General features: G+C 46.6%; 2 protein-coding genes across 2 annotated transcripts in view; one reads left to right on the top strand and one right to left on the bottom strand.

Moving 5' to 3' along the window:
- The first annotated feature begins 113 nt into the window (after nt 1-113).
- On the top strand, nt 114-2,272 carry LOC122381587 (28S ribosomal protein S17, mitochondrial-like). The gene is made up of 3 exons (XM_043365933.1): nt 114-336; nt 1,341-1,534; nt 1,929-2,272. The coding sequence occupies exons 1-3, from the start codon at nt 226-228 to the stop codon at nt 2,095-2,097; spliced, it is 474 nt and encodes a 157-aa protein (XP_043221868.1). The 5' UTR covers nt 114-225; the 3' UTR covers nt 2,098-2,272.
- A 116-nt stretch (nt 2,273-2,388) lies between these two features.
- Nucleotides 2,389-13,400, bottom strand: part of LOC122381596 (ras-related protein Rab-23-like) — a 36,006-nt gene continuing 24,994 nt past the window's right edge. Inside the window, exons 3-7 of the mRNA XM_043365954.1 lie at nt 13,163-13,284; nt 8,570-8,732; nt 6,370-6,449; nt 4,086-4,258; nt 2,389-3,430 (exon numbers count right to left, since the gene is read on the bottom strand). Coding sequence (XP_043221889.1) covers nt 3,294-3,430; nt 4,086-4,258; nt 6,370-6,449; nt 8,570-8,732; nt 13,163-13,284 — 675 coding nt within the window. The 3' untranslated portion in view covers nt 2,389-3,293. The remainder of the gene's footprint in view (nt 3,431-4,085; nt 4,259-6,369; nt 6,450-8,569; nt 8,733-13,162; nt 13,285-13,400) is intronic.

The following is a 13,400-nucleotide window of genomic DNA, read 5'->3' as shown; positions in this document are numbered from 1 at the left end:
CGAACCAGTATCTCTAACAATTTATCTTGATGAAGGGAGGTTTCAATGCATTTTCATGGCCTAACAAAGTTTTCCTAGCAATACTACCATATCCTAATCGTTTCAATAATAACGCTCTTCAGACATTTTAAAGCTGCAGCAGAGTTTGCATATTCGCAAAAAAATCCTGAAATTTATCAGACAAGTGGTTCATTAGACAACATATTTTTGTTTTAAGCTGTTAATATGGCCGCAAGACGATTAACAATGTACCTCGGTCAATGTCTACCTTCAAATGTTGAGGGCTTAGCCAAAGTCACGGTTCGAACCCTGAAGAGAGACGAAATACTGAATGCGGTAAGTACCTACTAAGTTGTCTAATTTTTGATGTTTGTAAGTTGCCTTATTTTTAATATTCGTTCCCACTTATACTAAGCACACACGAAAATATGAAACATGATATTTTCTTCAAGTCCACTCATCTCTTTGAGACTCGTCCTCTCTGCCGACTGCCAGTGTGTACCTACTGTGTATTGGTATTGGTATTGCATACCTAGTGGATTGACTGCAGTGGTGCCATGTTGATGTGCTTGCACACTGTCTGTGTTGTCCAAGAAAATGATGCAGAGAAAATGCTGCTAGATGTGTTGTAATAAGTGGTCTTATTGCAATTGTATTTTCACAAATGCACACACCTAAATAGAAATTTAGAAATCTTGCAATATAAAATTCAGCAATAGAACTGCAGTAGAAGTGTTAAGCTTGGAATGTGCTGGCTGGTGTAAATTTGCTGCCTAGTTAAGGTTAGAGTGGGATCTGATTCTGATGCTGTTACATACATTCTATTTCTATGCTCTTTACCCTAAAAGCATAGGCTTCTTAATTTCATTTGTTTCTTTGCTTCTTGCTGCAGTTGTCAGTTGTCTTGTTAGAACTTTCAGTTGATTTCAAAGTTTGTAATAGAAAGATTGGAAGCATCTGCCAGCTCCACCATTAGTGTTGGATAACCATTGATCTCTGGGCTTTGAGGCTGCAATTTTATTCTGTAGCAGATATCTTTCAGCTAGAGATAAGGAAACTAGGCATCAGTATTAATTATCTTAAGTTTTTTTTTTTGAAACTTGGACTCTTCATATTTGTCCTCTTTCTTCATATTTTGATGTTTTAGAGCCTTGGTTGTTTAGTGACTTTGTCTTCATCCTACATTCCCCCTTTTCTTGTGTAGCATCTATTGCTGTTATTTTGTACTTTTGTTGATAATATTGGATTTTATTGCATTTATTTGCCATCAGATATCACAAAACTCTATCATTTCGCTATAGCACTGTTGTTCATCTTATTTAACCTGTGCTCGGTGCCAGTTTTTCCCGGAGAACACCACACTGGACGTTCGGGACCCGCAGCACCAGTGCCGCGCCGGAGACACCGTGCTCATCGAACAGATGCCCGACGACGCCCTCGGCAAGGTCAAGTTCCAGCTGCTGAAGACGGTGTATCGTTACGGCGACAACAGGGATCCCATCACCGGCAAACTGGTCATGGGAACGGAGTACAGGTGCGTGCGTCGTACCGCTGGAGGTCGAGAGAGGGACAAGGGGACGGAAACTGAGATGGCGCATTATTCATTACAACACAGGGAAGCACATTTTGATGTCGTAAAATAATTTTGAAACTGGGTGCTTATTTTAATGAAGCTGCGCTTTTAATGTTTTGAATGGCAATTGGCAAGTATCTGGAGACGTTCGCGATCATTCGTTGTTCATCGTACTGGTCGCTTCTTGATCGCTTCTGAATGACAGATTGGTGTGATCACCCGAATCGAATCAGTGAGTTGTCACCACGGTTCTAATGCTTTGATTGCAACCTCTGCCTTTACTTGAAATGTCAACCCTCGCTTTAGTTCACGTCCTTCTTTAGCATGCCACTCACTCTACTGTTGTACTCCACAGAGAGCACGTGGACCTGGAGGCCCAGCTGGCAGGGAAGGACGGTGGCGTCACCTTCGACTACGAGAGCGCTCCGCCGCGGGGCTGGCAGGAGGGCAAGAAGGACTGGTCGCACCGCGAGCCCGAGGTCAAATGGCACGACGACGGAAAGTGGGAGCCGCACCAGTGGTGATTGGTGGTCTCATACCAGACTTTGGTGCCGTCGGTGCTATGTGTGAAGTGATGATGGATGCGAGGTATGCTGGGGTGGTGTGTTTTTTAATAGTCGTTGGATTGTGCAGATGTTATATAGTGTATTGCATGGTCATTGTGTTTCTTAAAATATAGATGTGCAGAAGTGCGGTAAAGTTTCGTTTAGGTTCGAATGTAGTGGCTTTTCCGATTCTTAGTGGCAGTGACTCAGGTTTCAAGTGTGTGGTAGGTAGGTACCTAGTGGACCGTATTTGCCCATTTTGTTTCACGCTTGTGTTACTGGCTTTTATTTACGACGAGGATATCTCGTTAGACCTCGGGTACAATGTTGAGCATACCTATAGGCAGTGGGACGACCCACGCGTGGTTACATGGCACATAGGCACGTAGCAAAAACATGCATTATTTATCACAAATATGGGAGCTGCCGTCTGTTTGGACAAACAACACAGCCCCCGTCACACTCATTCACTTCGGCACCTGATGCCGAGCAGAGCAGGAGCCCGCCGTCACTTCTGCTGCCACCTGTGGCGAGTTATGGGAACCCATAGTCACTGTTCAACCAGCAGGTGGCGCTGTTCCATCAGTTCTGAGGCCACCAGCACATCGCCATTCCAAAATTCACATAAATCGCAATCACTCATGCATCAATCAGATAACACTAAGCAATCAGATAACACTCTCGTCTTCAGAAGCCGTGCTTATGATATTAGACGGACATAACTTGTTTGTAGCGGCGTTGGCTCTGCTCCTCGGCCAAACCGTCGGCAGGGGGGCGGCCGCTGCCCCGCCGACCGGTTTCGCGCTGGGTCCGTGCGGCCAGCGATGACCTTGGCGGTCGGGCGGCTGCCGGCAGGCCCGGGCCGTGCTGTCTCGGTCGGGCGATTCGCAACAGCGCGAGGTCTGTTGCTGGTCGGGCGGCGCACTCACGAGTCACGGGACGTGGATGCTCATGTCACGGTAGAGTCGCTTGCACGGTAGTTTCTGTACGGCGCACTAACAATCTCACACTCACAATGTGTTCGGAAACGTACTTGCGACGCTATTCACACACCAAATCCACGCTAATATTTATAGCAGTAGGTATCCATGGAAGCCTATTCAAGGCACCGTCCAATATTTCGTCCATGGCGGTCTCTAAACCACTAACACCCGCTCTCAGGCGTCGGCCCTGCACTACGTAACGCAGAGGTTCTTCCACAGGTGTTTCTTCTTTTGGAAACGCCTTTTGCCGGTCGGGTGCAGAGAAATAATGCCAGTATCGTAATAGCCCGGCTTGCCATGGAACTTGTATCCGGGCGAAGCGAATATGCCTGGGGACAAACAAGAACGGTTAAAATATTATAGACACCAACAAAGTGAGCGAAAGTTTCGTTTTGTTGTAAACAATCGCTTTCTCCCAAGTTTATCATTTGCGGCCAGCCCATTCAAACGTCTTATTCAGGTACAACACCAAACAAAAACAATGTCAAAAACATTCCCAGATCCTCGACATTTCCAGCCGAAAACAACGCCTGCTCCACGGTATTTCCCGTCCGTGTCCTTTGATGGCGCCGCCACATAGCTGGCCATCGTCCCATCTATACGACGTGTCATTCCCGTTCTTTGGCGGCCGGGCGGACACGAGGCGGCATGTAAGCGTGGTAAATGAACACCCGATAGGAGCAGTTGTCGACAGGGCAACGGACGGGCCGGGGCAAATACCGACGGTGGTGGTGTGGGCCGCCCAGGTGTTAAAAGGAATATCGGGAGCTAAAAAAAAACAAGGGGTGTGAAAGGCTAACAGACGTGCACAGCTGGGAAACGTATTAGCCACATAATAAGACATGCTCTAGTTGTTTTTATAATATCAAAAAACGACAGTGGTGGAAGGGTTGCCACCAAATCTTACACCTACTGTAGTTGCAATGCATTACACTCCAGTGACGTCACAACCGTCCACCAATGACGTCACCGGTTTTCACTCACTGGTGGTGATGACGGGTCGTGGCGGGTCGAATTCCTCCTCCTCCCAGCTCCTCATCTCTGCCAGGTAGCGCTCGGCCAGGTACGTGAACACCTGGCTAACGTTGAGGTCCTCTTTGACGGAGGTGCGGTACAGGCGCACCTTCAGCTCGCGCGCCAGCGCCTCCGCCTCCTCTCTGAGGGTCGGGAGACGGTGATAGGGGATTAGTTACAGGGGCTTGTAATTTTTATTAGTACCTTGCTAAGTTAGAAAGTCAAAGATAGGAAAACGGAAACGTGAAATACGACGTATATGTAGTGCATACATGTTTACTTTACAGCATACATCTTTGCGATAGCGTTAGCCCAAATGTCTGATTATTTTGATATCTATCGTTCCAGTCTCTGGTTACGATCATAGTTGGTCATTGGAGTCGCAGACTATACTGTCGTTGGTTGGTGCAGCCTCTGGTAGTAACCATAGGCAGTCGTTGCAGTCTCCGATTAGTGACATAGTCGGTCGTTGCAGTCTCTGCCTATTGTCCACTGTTGCAGTCTCTGGTTACGGTCATTGTCATTAGTTCAGTCTCCGGGTATGGTCACTGTCGATAGTTGCAGTCTCCGATTGTCGTCGATAGCAAGTCGTTAATCGCAGTCTATGGTTATTATATAGTCGATAGTTGCAGTCTCTTGTTATTGTCATAGTCGATAGTTGCAGTCTATGGTTATTGTCATAGTCGATAGTTGCTGTCTCTGAATATCATAGTCGACAGTTGCAGTCTCTGGGTATTGACTATTGTCATAGTCGGTAGTTGCAGTCTCTGGTTATTGTCATAGTCGGTAGTTGCAGTCTCTGGTTATTGTCATAGTCGGTAGTTGCAGTCTCTGAATATCATAGTCGACAGTTGCAGTCTCTGGTTATTGTCATAGTCGGTAGTTGTAGTCTCTGGTTATTGTCATTGTCAGTAATTGCAGTCTCCAGTAAATATTGTCAGTATTTGCAGTCTCCAGTTATTGTCATTGTTAGTAGTTGCAGTCTCCAATTATTGTCATTGTCAGTAGTTGCAGTCTCCAGTTATTGTCATTGTCAGTAGTTGCAGTCTCCAATAATTGTCATTGTCAGTAGTTGCAGTCTCCAGTTGTTGTCATTGCCAGTAGTTGCAGTCTCCAGTTATTGTCATTGTCAGTAGTTGCAGTCTCCAGTTATTGTCATTGCCAGTTGTTGCAGTCTCCATTGTCACTGTCAGTAGTTGTAGTCTGGTTATTGTCATGATTGCCATAGTCGGTAGTTGCAGTCTCCAGTTATTGTCGTTGTCGGTAGTTGCAGTCTCCGCTTATTAAAGGGACCCTCCCACCTTAACATTAGATTTGAGTTGAGATAGCCAAAATGGGGTCCCTGGCTCACAATTACCGGTTTCGGCACTCACAACATCGAGAAATGCCTTAAATCAGAAATATTGAATTTCAAAATTGCAGCATTTTGATTCAGAGGGGCTAATGCTTAAGAATACCCCTCTGAATGTGTGACGTCAGCGCAGATATCTAACGATTTTTAAATGTTTGACTAAAACGTTTTGTAGCACGCGGTGGTATATGCTATTTGCGCGCAACATCTGCCGCAAACGCCGCACTTCTAAAATAAAGTCGCTAGAAACAGCGGAGATCCCAAAAAAAGTAAACAAAAGTAAAAGTCTAATATCTTAAAAACCGGTCAATATTTTTCGGTGAAATTTGGTAGATATTCGTTTTCGCTCTTTCTGAACCGAGCGACATCACTTTCATGCCAATTCATAAACTTTTTTGAAGGTGGGAGGGTCCCTTTAACATTGTCGGTAGGTCTCCAGTAGTGGCAGTTATTGCAGTTCAGTCTTTTAGTCCCCAGTCTCAAATATTGCACGGCGTTGCAGCCTCTGTCGGTGGCAGTCTCAACGTAGGTGCTTATTGCTTAGTCTAAGCTCCCTTTGCATTCATAGATAAAAATCGCAAGCTGTCAACGATGCATGACGGTCGATTGATCGGTCATGAGTTGTCGACGAGCCCGTGTTGTATCTTCAGCTACCGCTTGCAGTTAGAGTCAAACGTAGATTGTCACTACGGGACATCAGCACGCTAATGCAGTTGAGCAAGCGAAAAACGTTTTTGCGTTGCAACTATCGAGGGCATCGAGTATAACAATGCCGTCATGGCACAACCACTCGACTGAAATCACGGGTTACTGCCATACCGCAGCGTTTAAATCACCATTCACCGAAATCCACGGCAGGAATGCTACAGGATAGTGGCGCCAGAATGCTCAGCATATACTCACGCATCAATGGTGGCCCGGTCGATCAGGTCGATTTTGTTCTGCACGAGCACCATGGGAATCGAGCCGCACTCGTCCTCCACCTGAGAACGGAACGAGGTCACGTCAGGTCATTGCACTGAGCGAACTACGAGGGGATTACAATGAGATAAAGTAATGGAGCAGTTATTTTCGCTTTCCGGTCTCACTCTCTATTCCTACTTTTCCTGATCGCTCCTTGTATATCCCTTTTCAAGCAGTCATTCAATAGAAACGCACATTCTATTTTGACTCCGTCCAAATATGATGGATCGATTCGCTGAAACAGAGGCGTCATTGACATCATTCAAGTAAACCACAGCCTTGTCTGGTGATTTTTCTTTCAATCGTCTCTTGCAAGTCCACTATGATTGAATGCCTCGCGGTTTTCCAAAAGCCACATAACACCACCAGAACAGACCGATCGAAAAGAAAGCGACCCAAACATGGTAAGTGTTCGACCGCGCGACTCGAATTCAATCGTGGGGCTCAGCGGGTGTCTGTTGTCCTGGCCCCGGGCCAACTCACAGCGGTATATCGCTGAACTACAGAGGGCCAGTGTGAATGAATCTAACAAGGACATGGCGTACGGTTGGCGCGTCTTTCCAGGCAGAAAACCACCCGCTGACATTTACTTCCAATCGAGGACAACGCATCAGTCATTGCTGCAAGTGACCACTATCGGCCAATTTGACGGCGACACAGCTCTGACGCGACAGTGGTCAACCAATGACCCCTTGGCTACTCAACGACGGTTGACACAGCGAAGGGCCACTGGCACTCGTCCGGCAGGGTCAGGAAGGTCAGGACACGGCGCGATGGTTATTACTTCTGTCCGGGGCAGTGACATATTGCTCAGTAGGGGGTTTATCAACAGGTCACCGTCGGTTACTGAGGTCAACTGACCATGATTGGACGGGGCAGCAGGTTATGACATCCTGGGAGGAGGCGACAGAAGCTGTGGTTGTTATTGGGGATACGTTTTATTTTATACTCAAGCATATTAATAGTTGGCTTTTAATTTGATTGTAAATGAGACGTTTGTGTTAAATATGAGTCACAAAATAAGATGAGTGTGGCTAGTTGGCCAGTGAGCGCGTATTCTTGTCCTCGGGCTTGCATCACTAGCCGATCTATTCAGCCGCCGTTATCCGCAGATGACCCGATCATTCGTCACAGATCATTAGCGATCTCTGCAGATCCAGAAATGATCGGTGTCCGCCATGACAGTTGAGAGAAATGCCTTCTCTCGGCCGACGCCGGGCAACGAGAAATCATGGTAGCTAATTGTCCTCGCCATTCGGCCTCTACGGCGTATAACTAATAAATGGACATGAGCCAAGACTGCAATTAGTAAATAATCAGCTGCAAACGTGCTGATGGGAGATTTGGAATGAGCAGGTGAAAGGGTTTGATGAAATCAATATCGAAACACTTAACAATACCAAGTAACCGATAATACGGTAATAAACAATCACAAATGTATTCTTGGTGCTTTATAAAATGTGGTAAGTTCATGATAAATAAACGTCTATTTCCCTAATCGAATCCTAATGGTGAATGCCCTCTAAGCTAACCAACAACCCATGCGCTATTTAGCACGTCAATCACCATCTGAACAATGCTTGCTAATCATGTGACCGTTCCCGATAGTGCGTGCCGTTCCCAGCGACAGCCCTAGTCAGTGCACTGAGGCTGAGGTATCAGCCCAGCCCGGCCCGGGTCGACAGAATGGACCGAAGTCTACTAATGATTGCGGTGGGAGGCAATTTTCGGCCATTTCGTACCATTAGCCAAGCGGCGTGTGTGGCAGGCGGGGAGGGAAGACCAAATGAGGCAGTGAGTGGAGGATGTGGCGCCTGACAAAGCTAGAGGTGTTTGCTTTATGGTTGTCGGACCCAGCTCCCATGAGCGCAGTATCTACGAGATGCTCGTTATATAAGATTAGGTCTTAATTTTTTATCATTTAACGACCACACATATCTTTCATTAATCTGAAGAATGGCATATGCCTCGCCTTGGCAGCCCCCGCTGATTCTGCTACATGTGATAATAACTACATCAGTATCAATGGCTCTGAACATAACGTACCACTATCGAAACATCCCGTATTCGCACTGACCTTTTTCTTCCAGTGCCGGACGGCCTTGAATGAGGCGCGGTCTAGAGGGGCGGGATAACTGACCTTTTTCTTCCAGTGCCGAACGGCCTGGAAGGAGGCGCGGTCCACTGTTGAGAAAGTGAGCACGCACGCCTGCGCGCCGCGGTAGTAAGCCTTAGTGATGGCGTCAAACTCCTCCTGGCCGGCGGTGTCCCAGAGCATCAGTCGCACCGGGTCGTCGTAAACCCTGTGGAAACGACAGAGCAGCAACAGCGTTACACATCAGCCGCACCAGGTCGTCGTACACTCTGTGGGGAACGGCAGAGCATCACACATCACATCACATCACACAGCGTCACACATAAGCCGCACCGGGTCGTCGTACACATCCTTTAGAAGTGCATTGTGAGGTCTGCACTGGGGAGAGACCGCAAGTCAGTCGCACCAGGTCGTCGAGCAAGGAGTACATAGTTTATGCACTGAGAACGGTCAAGGGGCTTTGGGTCTAACAGTGAACTTAGTACACCTACAGCGGGAAAGATCGTTTTCAAGACCTTTCGTACATGCCGGCCACAATACCGCTGTAATGAGGCTGACGCATTTTATTGCACAATGGACATAATCCCAAGCTTGGATTGCATTTCAAGAATGCTTTTTAAATCGAGTTTTATGCAATTGAGCACATGACTGTGTTCAGTCGAACGGTGACAATTACGCAACACATAAAAACGAATTATAGGTTTTATTTTTATATGCACAGAAAGACGCACCGAACCGAAACCTAACCGGTTTGCAAGGTCGTAGATCACTTCTCGCCCCCTAATTGGCGGCTACTTTCATTGCTGTAGTCGACGGCTTCACGTGGCACTAATGGTATGAGCTGCCACTATCAGAGACATTGATCAGCCGTCGGATAAAAACTGGACTCGAGAATGAAATGTTTATTGCTTTTATCAACGTGGGAAAAAGGGCTGCTCTCATGTGGAATCGAATTTTGGCAAAGTCACCGTTGCACCAGTGCAATAAAATGTAACAAGAAAAGGATTATGTCAATTGTGAATTATCATTTTCATTGTCAATTACCTTAAGTTAAATACTAAAAGTAAAACGAAAGCACTGTGCTGAAATCAAAATGTCCTTTGACCACAGCCGTTACTTTATGTTTCATTCCTGTTCGCAAACTGTAACCAAGTGATATTTTCACCTATGCTGGAGACCAGAAGGTGTCTATCTTATAAAAAGGGAGGAAGCTCAATTCCCGGTCCTACCCATTTCATTAAGCAATAGCACAACAATATCGTTCGTTTATACATATGCTTTACTTTGGTGTCACCTGTTTATCAACGTGCCAGGCGGTTGCGAAACTAAACATAATTGTGCTCCGTAACGAACATTTAAAGACTTCTGTGCAATTATCCACTGCAGCTGTCCATGACCCAAATATGTATATACGAGGCCCGAGGGGGAAACTTCTTGAGTAATTCAACCGGAAAAGATCATTTGACATGCCATACCAGACGTAAGACATTAATCATTTACCGATTTCCATATAAGTTGAATTTTTAAGAAAAAACGGACGTCCATTGACCAATTTATTCCGCATTTACAATAAATCCCGTATTATTAATTTTAAAAATATGCTTAATATCGTTATATTCACCACCATTGGGCGCCTGTATCTTACAACGGCATGGACATTGCACGCACGAAACGAATAACGTACAACGTTATGTATATTTCGATACGTTTATCCTACAGTGCTGTCGAAAAGTCTAGTAATAACTTACCACCGAACAGTCCACGGTTACTGTCATCATAAGCATAAAACTGTCGGTGGGAAAACTGACAGCTCTGTCCGGCCTTACATCAGCTCGCCGGGTATATATAGCCTCCTCGACGCTGATGCTTATCTGTGTTTACGGTTCCAGCTGGTCACCAATTACTGGGGCGAGGGAATACTGGCATTGATCGGCGCTCACTTCACAGCTCGTTTTTTAGTCCGCAAGAAATTGGTATGCTTAGGCTTTTAGGATCGTCTTTTTTATTTGATCGCTAGAATGGTTGCAAATTAAACTTGAAACTTACGCTTAGCCCGCGCCCCCTAGGGAGGGAGGCGAAACGCCCCCCCCCCCCCCACGGGTGGTAGGGTCCGTCGATAGCCCTACGGGGCGCAGGTTAGCGATCAAATGAAAGCAGTCCAATGCTGATATGCATACCAATATTGTTTTAACATCTAGAAAATGCTAACCATGAAGAAAACTTCAATGTCTTTTTATAGCGTGTTAACCTTTAAAGTTCAAGTTCGCCTTTGCATACGGCTTACAATTGTTGCATGGCTCTCGCTCAGACTCCAGCCTCCACCCAGCTGAGCACGCGCTGTCTCGGGACCATGACCTCATCTGGAAGCCGTGCGAACAGCGTAGATCCCGCTACCTGTGCTCGTACTTCCCCAGCCCGACCCGCCATAAACGATCCACGGTCAGCGGTCAAAAGGCCTGCTCCCTCCGTCCCTCGTCCGCGCCATAGCCCTAGGCCGTGCTACTCACAGCAATAAAACCCAGCGTCTCGCGTCACTTGGGAGAGGGAGGGGAGAGCAGGAGAGCGGGAGGAGGGGAGGGCGGGAGGAGGAGGGACCGAGGGGAGAGGGACAGGATACACGACGTCAGTTCTTCACGGTTGAACGACGCAGCGCTCCATGGAGCCAGCTCACTGCTCAAGGTTATGCGATGCAGATGCACTGTGTCATCTTAAAGGGACTATCCCACCTTTAACATGGGGTTTGAGTTGAGATAGCCAAGTTTGCGGCGAGGTTCAGAAACCACTATCTATCTAGGTTGCAACCCCCGCGGCCTCTTGGTGTTGAAGAAATTCGTTCCCTTCATTTGAAAATGGGCCTTGTACAAGGCCCTATCTTCAACATGGAGCGACCGTTAGTGTGACGTCACCTCGTTTAGTCATTCTGATTTAAATGGGTTTGTTCGTTGAAAAATCGCTTAAAACTTGGTCTGAACTTTGTTGTGGTGCCTACAGAGTAAAAAGAATCAGCTTTATGACAGTAATGTGGCCTGGGGAAGAAGGTAATTTTGGGCTGTGACGTCACATATTTGAAAGTTTGTGTTTGGAATATGGGAAGCCTAAGATGTTTAATGAAAAATAAATGCCAGAACCGTGTTCCTGGTCATCCAATCCATAAAGTCGGGCACAATTTAACTGGTTTTAACAACATTTTAGAAGGTGGGATAGTCCCTTTAAGTTGCAAAATAGTTACAAGATTATCGTTCAAGGCTCAAGCATTCTTCTTTAGTAGAAAAACGCCTTATAGGAATATGAAGCCAACAAGTGCCTAACTCTTCTCTGTTTCTTCTATTGACCATAGAAGAAACAGAGAAGAGAGCGACCTAACTAACGGCAAAAGCCAGGCAAAAAAAGATTGACGAATAGGGAGGAGAAAGAAACAGAAAGAAAAGACGAAGAGAGAGAGAGAGAGAGAGAGAGAGAGAGAGAGAGAGAGAGAGAGAGAGAGAGAAGAGAGAGAGAGAGAAGAGAAGAGAGAGAGGGAGACAGAGAGAGAGAGAGAGAGAGAGAGAGAGAGAGAGAGAGAGAGAGAGAGAGAGAGAGAGAGAGAGAGAGAGAGAGAGAGAGAGAGAGAGAGAGAGAGAGAGAGACATAGACAGAGAGAGGAGACCACCGGATTAGGAACGGTAATAAAAAGATGAGATGACAACAAAAAGTTCAAAGGTCACGACGAAGCAAGACATTCAATCCATACCCATGAATACCTAAAAGAGTGTCTAGGTACAAAAGTTGAAGCCGTCGAACCGTGTTCATTTCCATACAACACGGCGGCCTCCCCGTTAATTCAGCGTAACCTCGTCTTCACCGTATAATGAACGTCAGTAACAATCCCAAGAAATAGCGGATCGGCGCAGTAAGAACAAACGTAAAAGCTCAGGATAATACATTCAGACAGTTCCCAATTTTCCGTCTCCGAGGCAACTGCTATGCAAATGTCCAATTCTGTGCTGGTCGGGTCGCCGGCCTTTCTGAGAGCCGGTAAAGCCCACATGCAAATGAAACATTATACAGCCATGAGCTGGAGTGATTCGTTTGAGCTAGTGAGGAGGTCGAAGCATTGAACGGTATTCAATCTCCCGAGTTAGCAGCTCACGGCTGACCCCAGGGCGGTGTCGTCGCCTGCTGCTCAAGGTCGAGTGAGGTCAGGGGAGTGCGGTGACTCGCACCGGCGAGGTGACTTTCGCGCAGATGTGCTCTGCAGATCGGATCGGCGGTTCGAGTGTTTATTATCTCCGGCATTCAATGTGGCGGTCGGATTAGCAAACGTTTATAGCTGTATTTTCGTCGTAAATGGGATATAAGCCGGCTGCTTTGTCTGTGGACTGTGAGAGTCTTTGTTAAAAACAAGTGGCCGGAAAGTTGGTATAATTTGGGATGTTCGATGTAGTACGAAAAATAAATTATAGAAAAGGTTGCTTAAAGGCACCTCTGGCTAGAAAGCGCTAACAATTCTTGTGCCCATGCATACCACGAAAAGTGGCAGACAGTTGGCATCTTATTATGAAAGGAAACACATTTGAAATAAAACTTCATTGCGTGACTTGGCCAGTCGTTGCCATGCAGCCATTAGCTCGTGTTCGCGGCGTAGCTTTCTGTACTCACTCGATCATTCTTTCCAGGAAGTCGACGCCGATGGTTTTCTTGTACTCCTTGGTGAAGGTGCCGCGGCAGTAGCGCTGGATCATGCTCGACTTGCCCACGGCGCCGTTCCCCACGATCACAACCTGACGGCACAAGAGGGGTGGTGATTAGCTATTGTCAGCAGTTCAGCACCAAAGAGCATCCTTAAAGTCAAAAGGGTCGACCTTCTTCAAGCTTCTAAACAAGATTCTAAGCTTTT

Source organism: Amphibalanus amphitrite, unplaced genomic scaffold, assembly GCF_019059575.1.
Source record: "Amphibalanus amphitrite isolate SeventyFive unplaced genomic scaffold, NRLGWU_Aamphi_draft 000122F_arrow, whole genome shotgun sequence".
In the NCBI taxonomy this organism is placed as follows: Eukaryota; Metazoa; Arthropoda; class Thecostraca; order Balanomorpha; family Balanidae; genus Amphibalanus; species Amphibalanus amphitrite.
The sequence above is the reverse complement of the archived record's forward strand: the minus strand, read 5'-3'. Positions and strand labels throughout refer to the sequence as shown.

What these genes read in the sequence shown, in the direction of transcription:
- LOC122381587 (XM_043365933.1), top strand. Translation starts at nt 226, where the DNA reads ATGGCCGCAAGACGATTAACAATGTACCTCGGTCAATGTCTACCTTCA. An exon ending in GAGACGAAATACTGAATGCG is followed by an intron (nt 337 to 1,340) that starts GTAAGTACCTAC and finishes GCTCGGTGCCAG; the next exon opens with TTTTTCCCGGAGAACACCAC. An exon ending in GTCATGGGAACGGAGTACAG is followed by an intron (nt 1,535 to 1,928) that starts GTGCGTGCGTCG and finishes TGTACTCCACAG; the next exon opens with AGAGCACGTGGACCTGGAGG.